This window comes from Ambystoma mexicanum, chromosome 1p (assembly GCF_040938575.1).
Source record: "Ambystoma mexicanum isolate Mex_15411 chromosome 1p, UKY_AmexF1_1, whole genome shotgun sequence".
Lineage (NCBI taxonomy): Eukaryota > Metazoa > Chordata > Amphibia > Caudata > Ambystomatidae > Ambystoma > Ambystoma mexicanum.
This window is the reverse complement of record NC_090921.1, coordinates 1341505801-1341530659: the sequence shown is the minus strand read 5'-3', so window position 1 is coordinate 1341530659 and position 24859 is coordinate 1341505801. Positions and strand designations below refer to the sequence as shown.

The window sequence follows — 24859 nt, the reverse complement described above, 5'->3', positions numbered from 1 at the left end:
GGGTGTGGAGCACATAAAATCCCCTCCTTTCCGCGGAGCGGCGCGGAGTCGGTGCACAGTCTCGTGAGTCCCTGGAGGCTCACGAGGCTAAGCAGGCACCTGGTGAACTCCTGAATTTCTAAACGTCAGTCCGGCATTTTCGGCATGAGTCGCATGAGTCGCCCTTCACGAAATTTACATCATCCATTAACGCGGCTACACCTACGCCGAACTGAGCGAGAGAGCTCCGAACTGTCGGACGATATCATGAGCCGTCCGGAGGCTCCCCAAGTAAGAGATCCCATCTGCACTTCCTCTCCCACTCCCCGTACCATCTCCCTACCAAAGACCTCTTTGCATAAAAATATAACAAATGATTTGGATTGTATTGAAAATGAAGACGACTGCTCACTCACATCCCACATAACACCACAACTAACTCATACACAATGCCTCCTTCACTCTACCACAAACTGTGAACGTGCAAACCATGTAGAGTATTTACCCAAGGAGGTGAGGTGTTCGGGCTCCTCAAGGGAATCTATTGTTGTTTTTGCGCTTGGAGGGAGAAATGCAGAGCTGAAAATGGGGGCGGTCGCTGCTTGTTGTGGAACGGGTGTGTGGCAGAGACACAATGACAGAACTGCGGCGTGCGGAGAAACTGCCGCGGGGACTGATCTGCAGCAGATGCGAATGCCAGCTGACCGTGCTGAACAGATGCTTCGCTCCGATCCTCGATCGGAGCTTGGCGTGCTCGCGACTAGGGAGAGTCACTTAACCTCTGAAAGCACTGGCATGTGGTTAGAGAGCGCAGCTGACACCACAATGAGTCTGGTGAGCCTCGTTGAAACCCGAGGTCTAAATAATCACATTGCCACATTTTGCCCAGAACTGCCTGAGAAAGGAGAAGAGACCAGGAAAATCTCGTTAGTGGAGCAGGAGCTGGAAGTAAATTTAAATACAAAAACCTGTGATTACATTGAAATGCACATAGTTGATTTGACCCATGAGGAGGTGGCAGAAGTGAACACACAAGAACATGAAGATCCTGTATGCGAAACTGCTCTTTCTCCACCTAAAAAACGAAACTCTCTGGGAATTGTGAATAAACTATTGCTAGATTTGACAGAACTGAATGGATCATTAATCTCAAAAACTTCTTCAAAACTGGCCTCTGTTGGTGAAATACCAATTGTAAAGGAACATAATAAGGATCATGAGTTGTCACAGCAACCAGATAAGTTTCCAACTAAAGAGTCCACACCAATGAATCATTGGCCAATGGGCTCTAGAAAACGAAGACGTGTTGTCTCAAGCACGTCTCCTCCATTTGAATGCTCGCAAAATAGACCTAAGCAATCTGCTAAAACTCTGTCATCAAAATTAAGACACAATAAACAGGACGTGAGACCTACATCAACACCTCCTGTTGGGCTGTCCTTAGGCGAGAACTCAGAATCGTCTTCAAATGATGAAGCTATAATATATACGACAGAAAAACATTGAAATGATTCAAAACCAAAATGGATGCTCCATAGAGCCTCTATAAATCCAATCAAGAGTGACGCCCATGATAAAAAACGAATCAAGGAAGCCCTAAACGATTTAAGACCTTTTGTCATGTCCTCACTGGCAATTGCTATGGCACCAATGCTCAAAATGTATGAACAAATCAGTGATAATATAAAAGATCTATCAACTCTATCTGCTTTACTAAACTCCAAAATTCATGCTCCAGATTCTCAGCGAGATTCAGTAATTAACAATATATGGGCTAATATTCAGAGGATTGATCAGTCACTGAAGGATCTAGCCGATCAAAAGCGTGTCAACTGTGAGGACAAGAAATTACTAGCTGAAGTGACTAAAGAAGCCTTGGGCTTACTGAAAATAAATCAAAAACTAAGAAGAGATAAGTGTGATCTTGTTGCTTGCCGCACTTCACAATTGCCATTGAGAATGACTACTAACAAATCGTGCTTGACGACACTTTGACTTCACAGCTTACAAGACCTACTGAAAATTACAATATTGTAAGTGTAGGCCATGAGGAGAGAGAAGCAACCCAAGTACGGTTAGAGGAAGAGCAAGTCCCTGCTCCAACAATGTTAGAACATTCGGATGTTACTTTGGCCCACAATTTAGTCGTCAGAGATACGCCAACAATCCAGCTGGATAATGATATTTGCCTAAGGGCCTCAACCATGACACAAGGCGCCAATATCCATCAAGAAAAGAAGAATCTAGCAGAGGGTGCCAATATTCCGCCGCGCATAGAGGCTATCCCCTCTACCTCTGCCAATGCGCAAGGTATTGTTGGGACAGGGGAAACTCCGTTTGAAGCCTCCCAACTTGGTTTGAACAACAATGAACAAGCGGTAAATGAAGAGTCTAGGACTCGTTGCTGGAAAAATCGCAATCAATACTCCCACTTCAGAAAAACGGGACGGGAGTCAGGGCCCGTTATCCACAACCCCGCTTGAGCAAAATGTATTCAAAGAAAAAAAAAACTATGGAATCTTTGTAAAGCAAAACTCATGTAATACAAATCAAATTCAAGGAAAAAATAAAAAAACCAAAAATGTTAAAAAAAACGAAATAACTTGGGCTCAAGAAAATTCCTAAGAAATCTAAAGGCAGTAAATGTCTATGTAAACACAGAGCAGAGGAGCGAAAATCTAATAAAAGACTCCACAAACCACAAAATAATCGGCAAGATCTCTACTAAAGAATCGATCATAGATGTGGAAAATGAGGAACCCTCGCAGAGTGAACTGCTTAATCTATCCACATATGAAGAAGAGTCGTGCTACGAAGAAAGGGATGCTCAAATAGTGGAAATCTGTGCTAACCCAACTACAGTACCAAATGCACAAACACAGACGGAAAAACCACTTGAATTTGTGGCAAATTGTGGAAGAATAAGTCAATTGATTCTGCCTTTGGAGGTCAACAAAACTCGGGACATGTCACATTCGGAAGTAAAATTCGAGACCATGGATGAGAAAAGAAAACGACAAGGAATCCGGAGTGCGTCAGTCAAATCGGCAGCTGAAACAAACCACCCAAAATCCTCAATTGACAACTCAAATCAAACTTATTGCGTAGACACCAACGGGCCCAAGAGATCCACTTGTCCTTCTGTTGGACAAACTTGCTCAAGAGATTTATGTTTAATTCCACAGTCTCAAGAAATTAAGGAAAAAGAAGGGACTCAATCAAAAACACAGCCCACGAGCTGTAAAACATAAGAGTTCGGGGAAACATATCCTGATTCTTGAAAGAATTTTAGATACAAAGAAACGGTCGAGTTTGTCAATGATGAATAGAACGACAAAGTACGGCTACACATAGACTCAAGACTCATAAGTGATCTTCTCTTGAATGCGATTCAGTTCTTATTCTCTATGGGGTTTGACATCCATGAAGAGGTCCAAACCACTACTGCAATTGTCACCCTAGAAGAGCCATTAAAAGACTGTGGAGAAGCTGATAGAATCCAGACAAAAAAGAGTCAGCGACCTGAGGACCCTCAAGCTTTTAGTGCGAATTTACAGAGTGCGTCCAACTCTGTTGGGCCGCGAGCTGAAACAGAAAAAGGAGCCAAGAGTCAAGCACCTTTTACTCTTGGTGAACAAATTAAAATTACGATAAATGGAAACACAAGCATCTCCAGCAATGAAAATAATGTCTCGATGGACACACAAAACTTAAACAAAAGTACAAATTGGAATTGGTTGGCTAGTGTACTGGGTGGCAATAAAAGCTGCCAACAAGGACCAAGTGGTCCTACTATAAACATTCTATCCTGGAACACTAGAGGATTTGTACACTTGTTCAACGAATCAAACAGCTGGAGTGATGCTTTAACCATAATTTGTTTGCAGGAAACATGGATGGCTTCTTGTCCAACCTCTGATGAATATCAATTGGAAATAAATCCAGCCATAATAAGATCTGAGGGACGCCCATCAGCTGGCCTCCTGACCATGATTAAAAAGAACTCAGGTTGGACTCTAGTAAAAACAACAAACCTTTCTCCCTTATACAGTGTTATCTGCAAAAAATAATACAAACAATAATATCAATCAAATCCATATTGTAAATCTCTACTGGCATCACAAAAATGCAGGTAGATTTAAATTCTTAAAATTGATATGCAACTTGATTGATGAAATAAACAGCATCCATCAAAACCCAAACATCATTTGATGTGGGGATCTAAATCTAGATTGCATCAAAGTGTAACGCTCACCTGACTCCCACGGAGGCGCTGGTCTAGTCTGGGTTGCTGTGGCCTCTTCGAGCGTGATGCACAGAACTCGGAACACCGACTGAACAGGACCCTCAAATCTTGCTGGTCTGGCCCGTAGGAATATCCTTCTGCAGATGAGAAAGGGGATTAACAGTCTGCAGAATAGTGTGCTTGCTCCCCCCTTCCCCCCTTCGTTCTTCTCTAACTTCCTCCGAAATCCCCGGTTGAAGCTCACCTTATGGTTTGAAAGGATGAACTCTCCATCCTGCTTCTGGTGCAGGGGCGCGTGTTTGTCCAGTTACTTCACTGGTTTTCAGAATGGCGCTGGCAAAATCCACTTGACTTTTCCGAGCGGAACGCCGTAAGTATGAAGATTACAAAAGTTCAAGTGTTGAGCCTCCTTTTCTGTTGCCTTCCTAACCTGTGATCTGTCCTTTATTTCAGGTGCAGAATGAAGGCGATGCGTTGAGGGATTGAATTGCCGATGGTAAACTCAGGTGAGTTAGCTATGGGGGCGATCCCTCTTAATGTCTTGATATTCCCCCAGTAATGTCTTTTGTCCTTTCCCCATAGGGGCCGGGGTGCGGTACCTGCCAACGAAGCGGCGCCGACCCGAAATGAGGAATGGTCCACCAACAGAAGACCGGTAAGTGTTATGGCGGAAAATTAGGCTTTCCTCATATGTTCCTTCTGCTCACCTTTTGTCTCTTCTTCTCTCCCCTAGGCGCAGAGATGTGGCGACCAGTGCAGACAGTCGCGGTGGAGCCAGAAGAACTCCCGAGGACAGGTGAGTGAAGCGCTGCGCTGCAGCGAGCAACGCGGTGCTTTTAAATGAAAGTCTTTTCTCAGGAACGCTGGCGTGAAGGTTCAGGATGCAGGTAAGAAGTTTGATAAAATTCTTGGTTTTCACCTTTCTCTTCTCTTTTTTCCTTATAGGTGTTCCAGGATCGAGGCGGGCGTGGCTGGAGACCAGATGCAGGAGCAGACACGGTGAGCTTTCAGCTGCTTGGACGCAGAACAACGCGAAGCGTGAGCTACTGTCTGGGCGTGGCTTAAATAGCCCCCAAAGTAGTTCCAGGTAAGTATCCTTCCCTGGCCACGCCCGAGTGGCAAAATAGTCCCAATGAAAAAATAGTCCCTTTCAGGTCTCAGGGAGGCCTGAATCTTGCAGCATGGTCTGCATCAGGTAAGTACACAAAACACCTTCCTTTATGAGCCTGACTGATGTCCAACATGAGCCTGGCGCCAGCGGCGCCAGGACAGAGTCCAAAGAGCCCCTATAAGGGGCCGCTGGGCTTTTACCCGGGGGCATGATGCCTGCTCCCGGGGGTGCTGGGCCTGGCCTGGTGCTCCGGGGGTAGGCATCATGACACAAAGAGAGCAAAAATTGCTGTGGTCCTCAAAATCCACTTCGAAAACTGGCCAAAAAATGGTGCACTAATCTGGAAGAAAGAAATGTAACCATGCCAATGGGAATATCAAGGGCGATATCCCACCTGAGTCAACCTGGAGATTTATGAAACAATTGTCAACTATAGACTACTTCTTCATATCACAAAATCTACATCATCGAGCTGTGTCTCTCCAAATTACACCTGATGCAAACAGTGACCACAGCCAACTTAAGCTCTCAATACAGATGACAAATATTGTAAAGCCTCAGCAATGGAACGATCAGGTGATGGTTGAACCCAATAGATCTCGGCTCCGAATAAAACCCCAGGAAGTGAAAATACTTAGTTTCGTAGACAAGTACAAATCTGAAATAGAACATAAAAAAGTAGAATACACCATCCTTCTAGAACAATTCATGATCAAAGATAAAGGAACCAAAAAACCATCATTCCAACCGAAACATCTATTTGATCAGCAAGTCCGTGAAAGAAAACAGAAACTCCGAAAAGAGTTAAGACAACATAAACAAAAACAAGCAAACAAAATCAGCAAACAAAGATACAAAAACTGGCAAATTTCGCATAAAGCTTTCACGTACCAGCAAGATAGCGAGCTAATGCTGGCCAGCCTTAACAATAAGAACTCTTGCGATTTTTGGAAACTGATAAATAACATTGAGTGTCCTCAAGAAGCAATCCAAATCAACATGGTGGAGGAGAGTGAGTGGGTCAAACATTTTCAAGCAGTATATGAAAAAAGAAGCATCTCAACTGACCCCCCCTACCACAACTTGCAAAATGGGACCTGCAATTTTACAGAGAGGACATCTTAACAAGCATCCGACGAAGCTCTTCTTCAAGGGCTCCAGGAGCTGATGGCTTAACTAACTTTGTCATCAAACAAAACCCTGAAGAGTGGTCAAAATTTTTGGTATTGTTGTTTGCCTCAATCGCCAACGAAGGTAAAATCCATACAAGTTGGAAAACAGCAATCATTATTCCAATTTTCAAAAAAAGCAACAGAGCCGATCCAAAAAACTACAGGCCAATTGCACTATTGGATGTCTTGGGTAAAATCTTTGCCATGCAATTGCAGCAACAACTCCTTAAGTGGATCCAAGAGACCGATCATATGGACTGCCGACAATCAGGTTTTGTCAAAGGAGTCGGGTGTAGCCTAAATCTATTCTTACTCAATATACTGAAAATGGATGCAATAAAAAGAAATAGAAAAATCTATCTTGCATTTGTGGATCTGTCACAAGCTTTTGACAGCATTGATAGAGAATTGCTATGGAAGAAAATGTCCGACTGGGAGTGCCCAATCAGCCTGTTATTGGCAATAAAAGCTCTGCACACCGACACCGAGATAAAAATAAGGATGGACAAAAGTGGAACTTTATCGGAATCCATAAGAACATATCGCGGTGTAAAACAGGGCTGTCCCCTTGCTTCGATTAATTTCAACCTGTTCATATCGGACCTAGGTGTCGCATATGAAAACGCAAATAATTACCCGCCCAAAATAAACGGAGAAGCAATCAACTGGATACTGTATGCGGATTATCTAGTTTTACTAGACCTCACACCATTAGGTCTGCAACGAAAATTATGCATTCTAGACAAATACATCCAACAAAATGGTTTGAATGCGAATACACAAAAATCAGAAATTCTAATTCTACAAGATCTGCAGAAAAACAAAGACCCTATTGGGAAAAAAAAGTTTTCGTGGAAACTGGGAGAAGGAAAGATTGATTTAACAAAACCATCAATGTACTTGGGCATGCTGTTGAGCTCAAGTATAAATGATGCCCCATGGGTCGAAAAAGTAAAGAGCAAATGCAAACAATTGACAGCGCAAGCTTGCATCGTAAATACTAAATATGGCAAACATTCAGTAGTACCTGTTTTGACCTTTTATAAAACAAAGGTCATACCGGCTTTAATCCATGGAGCAGAGAGTGCCTTCGGCTGCCCTGCTGAGGTGTGGGCCACGTTGGAACAAAGTGCTACGCTTACCACCGGGCGTGCCCACTGACTGTATAAGATTTGAACTCAGTCTGCTATCTATCAATGGAAGAATAGCATGGAATACACTCAGTGAATTTAGCAAAGTAACTGCCAAGAAACCACAACCCCAATATACCATCCTAAAAGATGTGGCTAACGGACCAAGTGACTCCATTTTATCATTCTGGGCAAGACGCTGTGAAAAGATACTAATGGATATAGGAGCAAACTTGAGTCTTCAAGAAAATCCAAATAAAATCAAGTCAATGCTTAAGTGGATAGACACTAGAGACTCTAGCAAAAAAACACAGAATCATGGAACTGATTCCAATTGAAGAGAAAAAACTAAATGTGGTCCAGCCATACCTGCAAAAATTTCCTGAAAAAAAACGTAGAACGAGTTTCCTGAAATACTGCTTAAACCAATTTCCCACTCAGGAAAACCTGAGCATACGAGATGCAGGAAGTACAACTTCTTTGACATGTAGACTCTGTGGAAATGATACAGAAACATTGAAACATCTTACATTATTATGCCCCAACTTGAATCAAGAACGCGCAACTCATTTGGGAAGGTTCATAATGGAAAAAGCATCAATGACTATGGAAGAATGGTGGAGATATTCTTTTCAAGATGCTAATCACAGACTAACAATTGAACTAACATTTTTCTTGGAATTAGTAGAGGAAAAACTAAAAAATGCAGTAGAGAACCAACAATCTCAGTATTAGTGCCTGTGTGAATATAATTGGGACATGCACAATTTCTTCCATATTTCGATGCTTGGATGGTTCGATGTAATTCTGTCTTGAGGTCATTCTGTTTTATATCCAACTTTTTTAAAGGTTTGTAACAAACCAATAAAAATAAAATAAATAAATAAATAAGTCAAGCACCGAACGTTCGGAGTCGGCTCTAAATGTATCGAAGCACGACGGGTCCATTGCGTCGAGCGCATCAGGCATTGACTTAAAAAAACATAAAACACCACACCAATTCCACACACAGTGAGAAAAGATAAATGGGGAAGAAAGGGAAGATATAAGGGATGCAAAGGCTTCAATGACACTTTGAACTAGTACACAGGGGACAAATACACAGAGGGGATTCCCTAATGTCCTTTATGCAAAAAAGTGCCTGCTTGACTTTTTCCAATGAGAGGAAAAATGTGAGGAGGAAGAGGAAGTTGTGGAGGCCATTTCTTTTCCGCCATTTCTAAGCAAACCTGAGACACAGCACAGGGTTAGTCTGTAGAGCACTTCAGTACCACTGTGGCCAAAATGGTATCTTTTATGGAAGAGAATGTACATAAGACCCAACAATGACAAGGTCCTATTGTTTAAGTACATCAACCAAAGAAAGCTAGAGCCCACACAGACATGCTGTCAGATACACAGAGTGACCATCTACTTGAGCAGGTGGGGACGACAAATATGACAAGGGAGATTTTCCAGCATATCAGGGGGGTCATCATTCACCATGAGGATCACCCTATGAGGACAAAATCTCAGTAACAGCTCAACTGAATTGAGACCAATTTCAAAATACTGCTCTATTAAGGAGAGCAGCGGGGTGCTTCGGATCAGGGAAGAAGAGTCGGATGAGGACGTGGAATTTGAGGACATCCTTGTGGCGAAAAGGCAAATCGCACATTGTACCCTCCAATAAAATCAGTTAAGAAGATAGTTGCTCACACATTAATGGTTCTAGTGGACACAATGTAAGCCCTCTCCAGCAGATCCATTCTACATAAGATCAGGGCCAGTGCCAGATTCCCTACCATTTACCAAGCACGTACAAGGAATAATGACCCCCTCTCAACAACAGTGCCCTCCAGAGAGGGACTATAAGAAAATATACTTGCTTGGTAGGAAATTGAGCACCTCCACAGCCTACGGGTTGAATATCGACAATAACACAGCGTTAATAGCATGATACAATTGCATTAGCCCTATAGGATGAGTTAGAGACCATGAGCAGGAAGATACCACAGGCACTCCAGTCAGCCTTCCACAAGGTTCTATAAAGGGGAGGTAGTCAGCTTACCCTGAACACGCTCCATCAATGCGGTAGAGACTGACAGTAGACCCATTGCAGAAGCTGCTGTTCTAAAAAGGCATGCTTGCACTGGAATAGCGGGGGTCCACGCAGCGCGGGAGGCCTTGCCTCCCCACCCCAGAGGTCCATGAGGGACTCGGCCCATCCTTCACTCACTGAAGTCAAGGTGAGGGCCGGGGTGACTGCAGCTGGTGGCATGGGAAGAAGATTTGATTGATTGATTATTTATAATGCGCCTATGCAGAAGGTGTTTCGAGGCGCAACAAGACAAGAGGGTGGGGTTAGGGAGGAAACAAAAACTAAAAACGATCCTACTAGGCCTTGTGACATTCGGAACATGAAAGTGCAATAAGAGAAGTTCAGGGGAGAGAGGAACGGGGGAGGGGAGTGCTGGTCAGGGCAGAAGGGCCCGTGAGAAAGCGAGTGCCAGTGGACGCCAGGTGGACAGGACCGGCAAAGCCGAGAGTGCAGGGGAAGGAAGGTCCACACGTTAAGTTGGTTTGTGGACTCGTCATTGGCTCCCAGTGGCTGCAAGGATTAAATTCAAGACCCTTTGCATTGCCCACAGGGCTTTTTGGGGCCTGGGTTCATAATACCCTCCTACTCGAGCTCTTCACACCTCCAACTCCCCCTGGGTCAGTCGCTTCTCCAAGCACGAGTTGGCGGTAGATCTCTTTGCTCAGCAAGGGCCTCCCTCTGGAACAGCCTCCCTGCCACTCTGAAACTTGAGAACCATCTCCGGATCGGGAAGCACCTCAAGACATTTCTCTTTGCTTCTGCCTTCGCTCTTCCTCTCCCCTGTTGATCTGTCTCCTTCGGCACCGTCCACCTGGGTCACCCCTCTGATTTCGGCCCCAAGTCCATGCCCACCCAGCCACTCAACTGCATTGCCCCTGGCAGCTCTTGCACTTGGGTCTGTATCTGTACCCTACAGTCCCCTTACCTGCACTTACCAGACACCCTTTGTCTGTACTCAAAAACTGCACTTGCCACCTTGCTGGCCGCAACTACCTTTTTGTATTGTTGTACCCCATGCTCAGCACTTTCCATTTCTCCCCTCTCTCTTGCACTTCCCCCCTTCCCTCTCCCCTGCACTTGCACGTTCTCAATGTCACTGGGCCTAGTAAGATCGTTGTTTTGTTTTTTCCCCTGTTCCCCTCCCTTGCCTCGTCGCACTCTGAAACACTTGTGTATGAGCGCGATGCAAATAAAATATCATATCATGAGTGCGAGGTAAGGGCCTGGAAGGGCTACAAGGGTGCAGGACCAGCCAGGCTAGTACAGGGGCCCAGAAGGGCAGTGCAGGTTTAGGAGTAGACTGTAATGGTGGGCTCTGCTGCTCTGGAGACTCTGAAGGATCCAATCAGCCAGTCAAGAACAAGAAGCAGACAGGGACATTAGCTGGGCAGGGGGAGAGGGAAGGATGAAGAGAAAAGGACGGTCTTGAGAAACATCTGGAATTAAAGGAGATCAATCTCAAGTCTGAGAGGTGCAACGAGTCCATTCCAGGGGGAGGCACCGGCGGAGGAGAGAGATCTACCCCCCACTCCCTCTGCTTGGGAAAACATCTGGTCTGCACAGTTAGAGCTAGACAACTGAAGGGATCTAGCAGGGTGGTATTTAGGGAGAGAGAGAGAGAGAGTTGGATGTAAAGGGGTCCCAAGCCCCAGAAAACCTTGTGGATGATGCAGAGGGTCTTGAACTTGATCCTCGTAGCAACCAGGAGCCAGTGGAGAGATTTTAGGGCTGGAGAGATGCGGTCCCTGGGCTTGAGGCCAAGGATTAGTCTTGCACTGCTATTCTGGATTAGTTGAAGGGGCCGAAGGGAGGATTTAGGCAGATAGAGGAAGAGGCTGTTGCAGTAGTCCAGTCTGGAGAGGACCAGAGCTCTGGAGGCAATGAGTTTCTGGGGGTAAGATGAGGAAAGGGAGAATGCCTCTGAGAAGGTGAAGCTGAAAATGGGCCTTCTTGACAAGCTCTGTGATGAGAGGAGAGAGAAGAGTTGAAGATGACACCAAGGTTGTTTGCCTCACAGGAAGGTGAGGGGAAGGGGCCCATGGAGGGCAGCCAGAGTGTGGGAGGGAAAGAGGGGCAGGGGTCCAATTGAGAAGGATCTCTGTCTTACTGGCATTAAGGCAGAGATCATTAGCAAGAGATGGTTAGCAGAGCACCATGCCTGATTAGCAGACGGGCGGTCAGGCATGAGAGAGGAAGCAGAGGAAGGAAGCTTGAAGGAGAGGTGTGTGTCATCTGCATAACTCTGAAAGTTAGGCGAGAAGGTGGCAGTCAAGTGTGCTAGAAGAGCCGGATAGATGTTGAACAGCCAAGGCGAGAGGATAGAGCCCAGAGGGACTCCACAAGTGGAGAGTGAGATGGTGGAGAGAAAAGGACCCAGTTTAACCTGGGAAGGTCGGTCGAAGAGGAAGGAGGTCAGCCAGTCCAGAGCCAGGTCTGTGATGCCAAGGGTATCACAGCGCCGATTTATCAGGGTAGCATGATTGATTGTATCAAAGGCAGAGGAAAGGTCATGAAGGATGAAAACGGAAGGGGAGCTGCAGTCGAGATTAGAGAGTTAGTCTTCACAGGGGGTTCAGGAGAGCAGTTTCCATGCCTCTGGCAGCTCTGACGCCAGACTGGTGGTCATGGAGACAACTAACACATTCAGTGTGGGGGATAAACTGGGAGATGGCCAGCTTCTCTAAGAGTTTGCCCAGGAAGGTGGGAATGGAGATAGGGCGATAGTTTGGCCAACAGGAAGGGTCGGCAGAGTGCTTTTTGAGGAGAGGTTGCACACGGGAGTGCTTGAGGAGGGAGGGGAAGGTACCAGTGGCAAAGGAGTGATTGCAGAAATCAGCCAAGACTGGTGCAATGGAGACAATGGTGTCATTGATAGTTGGGGAGGAGCAGGGGAGCACCTGCTTGGATGAGACCATCATAGAGTGGACTTGTCTAGAAACCTCATCTGGTGTTATGGGTGAAAAAGAGAGGAGTAGAAGGGGAGGGGGGCCAAGGGAGGCCCGAGAGGGGGTGAGGGCGTAGGGGTGGGAAGTAGAGGAGAGTGAGGAGAAGTAGGGTTCCTTGCAGCGTTTGAAATGTTCATCCGTGTTAGTGGCCGCAGAGATGCAGGCTTGGAAATAGGTCCTCTTCTTCGAGCAGATGGAGCGTCTGTATTGCCTTTGGAGTAGGCGGCAGGCCAGTTTGTCAGAGGATGTGCTCAAAGCCTGCCACTTCCGCTCAGCCACTCTGCACTTACATTTCAGAGCAGCCAGGTCGGAGTCAAACCAGGAGTTGCACTTGGAGGCAGGTTTCACGCGGATCCTCATGACAGGGGCAAGGATGTCCAGAGTGTTGGAGATGGAGAGTTGAAGCTTAGTGAGGGCTGTGCCAAAGAGTCAGTGGTAGAAGTAGGAGGGGGGTAAAGGTGGCAGCAAAAGTGGATACCGACACTTGCTTCATAGCTCAAATGACTGAGAAGGCTGGGAGTGTGGGTGGGGGCTTAGCCGGGGACCCAGGAAGTCCAGGTGAGAGGAAAGGAGAGCATGATCAGATCAGAAGAGAGGAGTATTGAGAGGGTTGGGGATGTCTGAAGAGATGAGAGCATCCAAGGTGTGTCTAGCTGATTGCATCAGACCAGAGTGAAGAATTAAGAGGGAAAGAGAGTCACAGAGGTTGCGGAAGAACCCGGAGGCCGTATCGGGGGGGTCGGGGTGAATATTGAAGTCTCAGAGGAGGAGAAGTTTGGAGGAGGAGCCAAGGGGAGAAGAGGTGAGGTCAGCCCATTCAGAGAGGAAGTGAGCAACCTGGCCAGGGGGCATATAGATGGTGGCCAGAGTTAGAGAGAGGCCAGGACAGACACCAAGCCTGCAGACAAGGCCTTTGAAAGTGGAGTAAGCCTAATTGGGTATGGTAGAAGTTGGGACCCACTCAGGGAAGATCAGAGCAACTCCGCCCTGGGCCGGTTGATCCTAGGCTTAGAGAGAATCTTGTAGCCCTCAGGAAGGAGAGTGTTAAAACTTGTGACAGAGCTGGCAGTGAACCACGCTTCTGTACGAGAGAGGACGACTAGGTTGGGCTCTTCAAGGAGGTGGCAGATGGCAGAGGAGTGATTGACGCCAGAGCGAGAGTTGAGGGTAGCTAAGTGGAGCAGGTTGCCACTTTAAAATGTTTTCTGAGGCAGGGTACAGGAGTGTGGTACACCCATCAGAGGGGCCATAGGGGTGGCAGAAGGAAGAGAGGCAGGATCAGGGAAGAAGTTGATGAGAGATGGAAGATGCCTATCAATAATGAGGATGTTGGGCTGATAGTCCTGGACCATGACAGTGCCATTTTGGTAGACATTAATGATGACCGTAGTGGATAGGAAGGATGCCATTAGTACATCCCCATGGTTGCTACCATTAATTGGATAGGGAGAGAAAGGGGAGAGCACAGAGACCATAAGGGGAATCCATAGGTCCGGCGAAGGAACGACAAAGAGAATGTCGGTGAGGGTCTGCCTGGAAGAAGCATTGACATAGGTGTCAGCAATTGGTAGGCCTGTGTTGAAGACCAATAGATCCTTTTTGAAATGTTTCCTTCCGGACTTCGTCAGAGGGATATCAGCTAGGTGATAGAATAGCAGTTTGAAAAGGTAGGGGAGATGGAGAGCACCTTTTTAGGGAGAGTGCAGAGAGGAGGAGGCGGGAAGAGGTAGAGGGGGACAAATTTCAGAGCAGGACACCAACTGTAACCAACAGCAATGACACAACTAGAGTCAAGTGTCACTGAAGGAATAAGCCCTAGATAACATCATGAAGCAGAAGCACAGCACCACAAAACGAGTATCGGGACAGAGGGAATAGCACAGAAAGAGGGGGAAAGCCTGGTTTTTAAATGCAGCAGCAAATGCAACCACACCCAAATTTGGCTTTCCTAGAAGATGTTGTGGCTCCACTGCACACATCATGCAGAAAGCAGGGACCCTTCTTAATATCTGCGTGCATCATTGAGACAGAGGCGTGGATAGAAGACAGAGCATCACAAGGAACATATAAGGGCTCTTTTTTAAAGAAAAATGTGTGAGTCTGAGTGTGTGCATGTCTGTGTGTGCGTGTGTGTGTGTGTGTGTGTGTGTGTGTGTGTGTGTGTGTGTGTGTGTGTGTGAGAATTTGTGTGAGAATTTGTATAGGTGAGTGAGAGTGATTAAGTATGGATGTGACTACTCGGTGGGTGCATGTGTGAATAATGAGTGAATGTGAGAGAAAGTGTGTGGGTGAGAGACTGATGGGTGAATGTGTATGAATTTGATTAAGTGTGCTTTCAAGTGTGCTTTCAAGTCGCTTTTGGGCCCGGTAAGCACTGGAGCATTGCTGAAATTTCCTTAGGTGACATTACAAGTTTTAACGGCATTCTTGGCAAAGCCAACTTGATGCATGTTATTTGTGAGGGGTCAGAAATGTGAGGCGATAGCTTGGTAAAGGTTTTTCACAAGTAGCGATTTTATTAACTTTAAAAGGTGTGACAAACGCCTCACTATCCCTAACTTAAAGAGGATTTCCCAACCTATTAAAACAACTAAAGGAAAACACTCTAATAATATGGAATATGTCCCTCACATTTATACACACATAAACGGTAATCAATGGCAATTCAAATGTAACAGAAATAACAGTGATATTCATCTTAAACCTAATAACTGTTGTGAGAAACCTAGGGGTGTTCTCCCATGTATACCCCGAGAATGTTCTATTCGGGTGGCCAGGGGAGGGCCATCGCTTTTGGATCCCAACCCTCGGGGTGGTAAAGCGAGGGAGGATCATCTGGGTAGGGGAGGTTGGGGTTGTCCTCAGGAAAATACCCTAAGGGATACGTGGCCTTCGTAGGGTATCTCCACTCCCATAACCAAAATACGGGTGGCTGGGTTCTTAGATCTTACCCTGTCCATCATGGCCCTAGAGTAAGGAGGAAAGCAGTTAATAACCCAAGAGGGAGGGAGGGGGAGGGAGGGGGGAAGGTGCAGGTGATACAGGATCAGAGTACTGAGAATATGAATTATGTATTACCTCCAAATCATTGGGAAAATCACCTAAAGCCCCATACCCAGAGAACATCAGCAGACTGGAAAGAAGGGACAATTTCCTCCGTGGCGATGAACACACCAGGAGAAATTCACATATCCCCCGGCAATATTCAGAAAAGGTGACCAAAAGTCAACTTAAACCCAGTGAGCCCTTTAATCACCCCTCCGCCCCTAATCTCAAAGCTACCCCTGTGGTCTCCCTTGCTACCCTTAAAAAAGAAAAAAAATATTTTCCTTTTTAGATTGAGGCTCATGGGCTTTGGCCAGCATGTCTCTCTTTGTTTCTGGAGTGACTGGTTTTCTGATAGCTATAGCCGGGAAGATAGCTCAGTGGGTTGAGCGCTGGCTGCTGCAATGTGTGTGTGATCTGCAGTTTGCAGGTTCGACTCCCAGCAAGGTCATCCTGCTGAGGTTGATAAATGACTACCAACACAGGATGGGTGATAATGTATGTATATTTGTTCTATATGAAGCGCTTAAGTGTAAGTGCTATATAATAACACATCATTATCGTTTGGCCTTGGACGTCTGTTTGCATCACAGTGATTTGGTAATATGGGCCTATATGCACTGATATTAACGATGCATATGGTGATCCATTCCTGTATGAAATGTTTATCACTTTACAGTGATATCATAACCATATTGTTCGTAGTGTACTTGGAAATAATGCTATGTGATGCTACTTCCTGTTTTTTCAAGGGGTGAAAGGTTGTGTTCCATTGCTTCCCGTGATGTCACTTCAGGGTGGGGGTCAAATGACATAACTTCCTGTGATATCATCAGCGGTCAAGGGTCATGCGATGTCACTTCCGCTACCCCTGGCATTTTGGTGAAATTACATCCCTGTACTTTACCACTTTATTAATGATTTACATCAATATATGGTATCAGTCAATTACTGAGCCAAAGAAAATTTCAAAGACGAAAATATTGAATTTTCGAAAAGCACACATTTCCTTGCAATTATATGTGGGGGGGGTGTATATGGTAATAATCAATATAAGGGGCATACGCGGGGTCTACAGAAGCCCTCACCCCCTTATAATTGCATGGAAATGTGAGGAAGCAAAATATTCTGTGTTTTTGTATTCGAATATCCCAATATATGACATAGGTATGAAGCAAGGTATGTGTTTGTCTTACACTGCTATGTTTGTAGATAGTTTTGTTGTCCTACTCGGCTATGCTAGGTTGTCATTTTTAGATTTTCTTGTAAGGTTTTCTTCTTCCCTTCTGCAGCCATGCTCAAGATGGTGTCAGCTGTCCTCCAGTTTGGGAACATCGTCTTCCGAAAAGAGAGGAATACAGACCAGGCCTCAATGCCCGATAACACAGGTGAGGAGGGGAGGGACTCGATCATGTGCTGACGCAGTATATTGCCTGCACACCAGCAGAGGACCTCAAATCTCCCTTGGAAGGAGGGTCCCCCCCACCCACCACGTTTGGGTAAAATATATCCTTTTGAGCAGATCTACATACCAAATGATATAGTCCTATTAAGCAAAGTAGCCACAGTCACTACAGTGCATGTCACTGATTACAAGAACCTTACCCTCCTTCCACTCATGTAAGATTCAGAAAACCTGCACTACTGGTGTAAGCATAAAGGTCACAATCCCTCTCACGAAAAACATTTCTTGTACAAAACTCTTTCGCCAACCGACCAACTGCCCAGCTCTGTGAAGTACAAGTCCCACAATCCGGCTTAGAAAATAAATGTTCGTGTTTACAAGAACAATTAGAGACTGGGTATTTTTCTGATTTCAGGTGCCTGAGTAAGCAGTAGTCTACTGGGCAAATCATGAATAAGGGTGGACACCAAAATGGGTGTTTCACCTCCAGGAAACACATCATTAGCAGCCAGGAAGTAATTCATTGTTATCTTGGCCTTACATAGGGTCTCTGTGCCCATTGGCATGGGAGGGGACTCTTAAGGTGCAGCCCACATCAAGTTGCGTTGCACTGACATAAGACGATAATCAGGCCAGGGGAAGGATGTAGTTTACTTTCTTGCTTTAAGTTAAGTGTTTATTACAGAGTTGTGTAAGGTACTTTGTGTGACCTAATCCTTTTAGCGCTTGTTGAGAGAGGGTGAATTAAGGGGTGCTTCTTGGTGTGGCTAAGGTGATCTTTCTTAGTCTAGATAGACTTAAGTCATGAAAAGGCTATTGTTTTCGGATGCATATCTTCATATGAGATTCATGGGACAAAAATGGACATTCACACATGCAAAAACCAAAGCACATGCGCACACTGTTTGTGAACATTATGCACACGCAAGTTCCAAATAAATCTGCTTAAGTGAGCTTTTAATGGGGTGCGTCAGGAAAGGGCCGGGTTTCATGCAATGCAATGCAAATAAGGTGATCAACCAGTGATCATCACTTGCTAAGCTTTCCCAAATACTCTGCAAACATGTCCTACACCGATCGGCACCGCCGACTCCCAGGTGAACGCTCTAAGAGTCAGTGCCACAGAAATAGGTGGAAAGTGCATTACTAACATCTAGTAATACTGAAGAAAATAAACACAGGAACATATTTCTAAAAAGAACATATTTCCCCAAAACTATGACTTTATTGTGTAACTCAGGCACGCTTCGGTTTGGCCATATTGCCTTTATTATTTATGTATTGTTATTTATCTGTTTCTCCTCTGCTTCGCACTTTCCACTTCTCCCCCCTTCCCTGCACTTTTCCCCTCCCCCATGCACTTGCACGTTCTCAATGGCACTGGGCCTAGTAAGACCCCTGATCCCCTCCCTTGCCTTGTCGCGCTCTGAAACACTTGTGTACGAGCGCGATAGAAATAAAATATCAATATCAATCTGGGTGTAAGATGTAAATGTATTTGAATACCATACACATGCATGTGTAGGCAGCAAGCACAGGCTACTGATGCTTAGGCTAGAAATGTGCGCCTATCACCAGACTAGTTCTTACTTATGACTGATCATAGGAGTAAACTATGCATGTTCTAATTTACCCTCACATGTGCCTGCTTTTGTAACTCTTCTCAAAAGAGGTTATTTGGATCAGTTATGTTTTTGTTTACCTGCATGGCCGCCAAAAGCTGCCCTACATCTTTCAATAGAGCCTAATCGACATGGTCCCTGCACCAAAGACCTTACGAAAAAGATGGGGCAGAGACGGTCTAGTGTTTCTCTGCCTCCTTGAAAGATGCAATGACGTTGGTCTATCTTTGAGCATTGCCATCCTTCCATTGGTTGGAATGCCTTCTGTTGTAACTGTGGGCCCAGCACTTAACCCTTTGAAGTGCAGGGCCTTGGGATGAACACCGTTTTCATTGCTAACTGCGTGAGTGTTGTCTCGTTGCTGTTTCACCTACGTAGCTGCACAGAAACTGTGTCACCTGCTGGGCCTCAATGTGACTGAGTTCACCCGCGCCATTCTCACGCCAAGGATCAAGGTGGGGCGAGATTACGTTCAGAAGGCACAGACCAAAGAGCAGGTGGGTGAAAGAAGGAAGGTATGAACTGATGAAGGAAGGCATACATGTAGATGCTTCTGAAAGGCCAATAGGCCGTGGATAACTACGGTTGGGCGACCTAGATTTAAAATGTGATAATAAATATACATTATTTAAAATGACGTCATAGTGCTTTGGAATCTATTCAAAGTTTGAGTGCAAAGCAGTCTAATGTTCTCCTCATATAAGCCGGCACGCAGGCAGTGGGGGAGCCTTTTTCTTCTCATCAGTGGTTATATGCTTTCTTCGGAGAGCGCTGGTGGGCTCATTTGTGAGGCCGGCGGTGTAATCCTTTCTCTTTGTCACTAGGCGGACTTTGCCATTGAAGCCCTGGCCAAGGCACTCTACGAGAGGCTTTTCCGCTGGCTGGTCCATCGCATCAACCGCGCCCTTGACCGAACCAAGAGGCAGGGGGCCTCCTTCATCGGCATCCTAGATATTGCCGGCTTTGAAATCTTCGAGGTATGTGCGAAGTTCAGCCTTGCACCTTTCTCTGTGTTTGCTGTTTCTTTATCTTGTCTCTCTGCCCATACCATCGGCTAGGCTTCCTTTTAAATGTTCTTTTCTGCATTAAGATATTTAAAAAGCCTGTTTGGCTGAAAGGTAAAAAGTGCTCGAGGGAGTCGGTGGTAAGGTTTGAGGCTAGTTGGGGTCTCCTGACCATTTGATAAGTTGTGAAATTCAGCGGCAACATGGGCCCAGTGCTGCTGTTCAGACTTTCTTCTGATATAGTGCCACCTGCCACCAAAGATGGTTTTTAGTGATTAAGAGAACATAATCAAACATTGCTTATTAGAAGGTTGACGGGAAGAGACATGTTTTAGGGACTTGCATGTATGGTCAGATTCGTATGTTTTTAACCATCTATACATTCTCCCATCGAGCTCTGGATCCTGCTGGATTTTGGATTATTGCCAAAGACATGATAGCCACAAGCTGGGGTCACATCCTATTCGTTTAGCATCACTGCTGCCCACCTCTATTTTTTTATTTCATTTATTTATTTAAACATTTCCTAATCTGCCCTTCTATTAACAATCTTTTTGAATAGTTAAAATAATGCCAATAACAAGAGTGTTGGAAACTCAAGAAGTCAGGCCTGCCCTGGACACACATTGCACTAATGCGTCTCGCTGATACAGGAGCAACGTGGAGCAATGTTATTCTTCAATACTCACTTGCTTAGAACACCTCCCTGGCCACAGGAAAGGACCTCTGAAATGTTTTAATTGAGAACTTTTGGTCCTGTTGGTTCTATGGGCAAATGTCACCAGGAAAAGGTCACGAGTAAGGCTTTTTCATTTTGTGATCCCTGAAAAAACTTCCCTGACATTCTTGGACTGGTGTTATTTACCATTCTAAACGACTGTCCTTTCCCTTTAACCAAATGTCCTGTCCTTTAACCAAATGTACATTTGGTTAAATGTTGTTGACTGGCGACCTTTTCCTAGACGACAATATCAGTGGAATAAAAGACCTCCAGTTCATACAAATACCTAAAGTCTACCCTTAAGATATTCGTATGAACCGGAGGATCTTTGGACACCTGGCTGTTTTTTTAGGGTCTCCTCTGATTTTTTTATTCTATATTTCTTACTTTCTTACTGCTTGTGCGGAGTTTTAAAAGTTGTCACCAAAGTCGACCAAAGCCCATGCCGTGGAGGTTTCTTTAAAGACTTATTGAAAGCTGGTTCCCTTTGCTGCCCCAGGCGATGGTAATGCCTGTGTTGAAGTGCAACCCGTAAACCCTGGATTTGAATACCCATGGGCTAATATCATGACCCCGGGGGCAGGGAAAATGGCCCCACAGGAAGCCATGTTGCTGGGTCTATCTCCCAGACCCAACATGCGTTGAAAAGAGTTTTAAGCAAACCTTTCAGGCACTAAATAAAAATGTCATTAAGTGAATGTGTGACCTTGCATGAGTAAGGATCTTTTTACAAATACGTTTGGGGCCTTAATAGTGATTTTCTGAGGCACTACTTTAAGGATTAATACAATTGAACTAATTGTTTAACCTCTGATCTCTAAATAACAATTGCCTGAGAGTTATCCAGTTGGTCAGGAGAGAAAGACTGCATCCTGGAGCGCTGCATTTGCCTTTTGATCGATTTTGTGCAAATGCTTTTTAGGGCTTCCTAGCTGGAAGAGCAAGAAACTGTGGCTAATGCAAACCATAGCTTAGGGGCCGATTACGGGCACTGTGGAAATCCAGGACCAATGGCCTTATGGGCAGCACTACAGTGACTGCCAGATAACGAGTCCCCATTAGGTTCATTGTTCCCCAGGCTGCAAAGACCATTGCGGTCAGAATCGCTTGCGTCTGCCGCCCATACAGCTTCTGCACCGCTGGGGAGAAAATAGGAATTGATCGCGTCCCCTACAGTCTCCAGACTGGCAGCACTATCAGCATCAAGAGGTTCTTCAAAGCAGACCTTGGCATTGAAGAGATTGGCACTAAAACCAGTGGGAATCCTTCTGGCCATCCCCCCTGGCTTATGTAGCCAGTGCCTATTGATTCAATGTAGAGATTCTTCACTTCCACGCACCTGAGCAGATTGTAGCGAGCGTGACAGTCAATGTGAACTTGAACATGTGCACAAGAGCTTTCTGTGTTCAGAACATGGCTGCGTTTTTTTGTTGTACAGACGCCTACTATAAGCAGGAGGAAGTGACCTACTTTGTGTGACCGCAGACCTCTTCGCATTGTCGCAAGATACGTATTGGCACAGGCCTCACTCCCAGGAGGGCCCGCTGTTTGAGAAAGTTCTAGTTCCAGGCCTGAGGTTCGGAACAAGTGAATGAATATCCTTTTAAATGGCCCAGCCCTTTTTGGACAGGCAGTGGAAACAGCTATGTGGAAATTCCAATCTAAACCAAACTTTAAAGGCTAGCTGATCTCTTCAGCAACAGAGGTCTCCAAACTTTCCAGTGACAGCGGGTCCCCGAACAGGGATTGTGCCTTAGTTTGCAAATACAAATATGAACTTCACACGATACGAGCACTTAATAGGCACACATAGGCAGGGGAGGACTGGCAACATTTGGCCGTGGGGCCAAGTATCATTTTCTGGCCCACGTGGCACTGGCAAACGCCCACAACACAGGGGCCCCCATCTTCCATCAGCACCAACCTCTCCCCTCACACATTCTCGAGTACATATAGTAGACATTATTGACATTACTTTCCATTTATGCAACATAGCTTTCAGTTATATTTGTGGTTTCTTAGAGACCTGGACCCCAGGAAACATGCCAAACACAGTAAAATGATTTCACCAGGATAATATAATTGGTGAAAAGGGATAGCTGGGATTTGAGCTGAGGTTTCCTTGTGTCCTAGTTTGCAATTTAACAGCAGCCTACATCTCCTCCCATCCCATTTAATCCCATCAGTAGTTTCACACCAATGTAAATACACAGCGAAGCTAGAGACTTCATTGGTAGAGCTCAGCCATTGCTGAACCGGGGGGTAGGAGGGAGGGGCGGTTCTGGCTTCGCTCTAGAAGCCAAACATGAGCTGGCACAGCAAAAGACCCATACCTGGCTTTCTGCCTCCCAAGCCCACAGCACAACATCCACACCTGAACCCAGTCTTCTCACCTAACCTACAACATAAGACCCTCACTTGTCATCCTGCCTCCCTACCAGCACGCATTATATAAATGGTTAAAGTTATGATTTATGGAGTAACAGTATAGATTATAAACCCATATGAGTAAGACTTTCTCTACAGCCGGGTCAGTGACTCAGTGGACTAATGCATCCACTACAGGTGCCTGCGTTTGACCTCATGGTCACAGGTTGGAATCCCGGCAGGTCCACTCGGCCCTTCATCCTTCCAAGGTCGAAAAAATGAGTACCATTAAGTTGGGTAACAATAAACATCTGTTATTAGCGCCAAGATGCTCCTTTGGGGGTGAAGGTGCGCGTTACAACTACTCCTATTATGTTATATTTACAGAGAGTCAGGGAAAATAAGACAAAGTGATGAAAAGTGACTTCATCGTCAATGTTAGAAACAACAAAACCCTCTGCAAAGTTGTTATTCAAAGGCTAAACTAGTACACTGTTCAATAAATCTGGCTTTCAAAGGACACATGTATCTACAGAAGGGAAGCCTATTAATCATCTGTATCTTGAGGCAAATGTATCTCAGAGTACACACGTGTTCAGACTAAGATTATAATTATAATGAAAACTCACTATAATTATACTCTTATTCTATATAAATGTGTGTGCTTTCAAAGCACCAAGTCACATGATTAAGCAACGTGACAAAATATAACAGCATTTTTAATTGAACAGATATTCATAAAGGAAGCATGCATCACTTCGTTAGAAAAACAAAAGTGGTTGAGCCCGTCCCACAATTGGTACAGTGGCATGCAGTTCAGGCACAGACCACAGCAACCATCAACCCGCTGACCTACTTTTCCAGATGTATAAAATTGTCTCCTTTAACCTATTTTTCTTACCCATCACCCTCCAATATCCTTCCCCTGCACCACATTTTTGATGCACCCCCATTCCTTACAATAAACTTTCAGACCTCTGTTCCCCTTTTGCTCGATCCTTTAACTCAATCGACCTTTCCTTCCCTTGCACACATTGCTCAGTCACCAATTCCTTGCCACGCACCCCCTATGAGTTCCGATTACACCAAGCCAATTTTTTGCCACCACCTCCTCCTTTTGCCCTGACAGTAGATCACCTTGATTTGCTAGTCAGCCCCTCAGATATGACAAGAAGCTATAGTCTGGGTCTTGCTGTTAACTGTGGCTGTGGGGTCTGCGCTTGAACAACACAGAATTAAAAACCCTGTGGGGACTGTGCTTTTATTGTGCTCCCAAGTTGCACTTATTTGGACATGCGGCTGCATATTTCAGTTCATGGAAGCAGAGGGAACTCCAAGGGGAATCCCCCTGGGATCCAGTGATGCAGAGGGAGCAAGAGTGCCCTATTATATTTATTTGTGTTGTCACTGAAGGTTTCCTGTGTGTGTCTGTATTTGTGACTCTGTAGCTATAGATCTGTATCTGTTCTTGATTTGCGTGTGCATCATTTGTTGCTCACCTTGGATAAGATTGTTCTGGATATGACAATGAAAATTGACTTAGAGGGTCATTCAGTTGGGTGGTAATGGGGAAACAGCAGTAATTAGCAAATACTGCTGATTTTACCATCAACCTGACTCTTTATTTGATCAAATACCATTGGCAGACAGCAGTATTTTAGGTGGACTTTCTGTTGAAAACCCCTCTATTTTTACTTTAACCTAAGAGGTTAAAGTAAAAATCAAAATTGGACCCAATTCTTTTTACTGTACATCAGGGAAGTGTGGTTGCTTCCCATCAGTAGGTCGAAAAAAAGCTTTTGCAAAGAGCCATGTTCTGGGGATGAAAAAGTGGGAAGCTCTGGTTGCCCAGCCCTCCTCACCTTGCCCTAGTAATGCAGAAAATGATCATAATGTACCCTTTTGTGCATACACATGTACAGTAGTGGTATGAGCCACAACTATACATAATCCATTTCTACCTTTGCATTGATGGTGAAAGTGGCTGCATTTGTTTTTAAAATACACACCTTTTCATGTTACCACTGGTAGA

The 24859-nt window shown here is 45.2% G+C and overlaps 1 protein-coding gene across 5 annotated transcripts in view; it reads left to right on the top strand.

Moving 5' to 3' along the window:
• The window catches only part of LOC138454056 (myosin-10-like), a 623027-nt gene that overhangs the window by 446966 nt on the left and 151202 nt on the right, over window positions 1-24859 (top strand). For all 5 annotated transcript variants that reach the window (XM_069607013.1, XM_069607016.1, XM_069607014.1 and 2 more), the window contains 3 exons: window positions 17001-17096; window positions 19114-19232; window positions 19560-19712. In XM_069607013.1, coding sequence (XP_069463114.1) covers window positions 17001-17096; window positions 19114-19232; window positions 19560-19712 — 368 coding nt within the window. The remainder of the gene's footprint in view (window positions 1-17000; window positions 17097-19113; window positions 19233-19559; window positions 19713-24859) is intronic.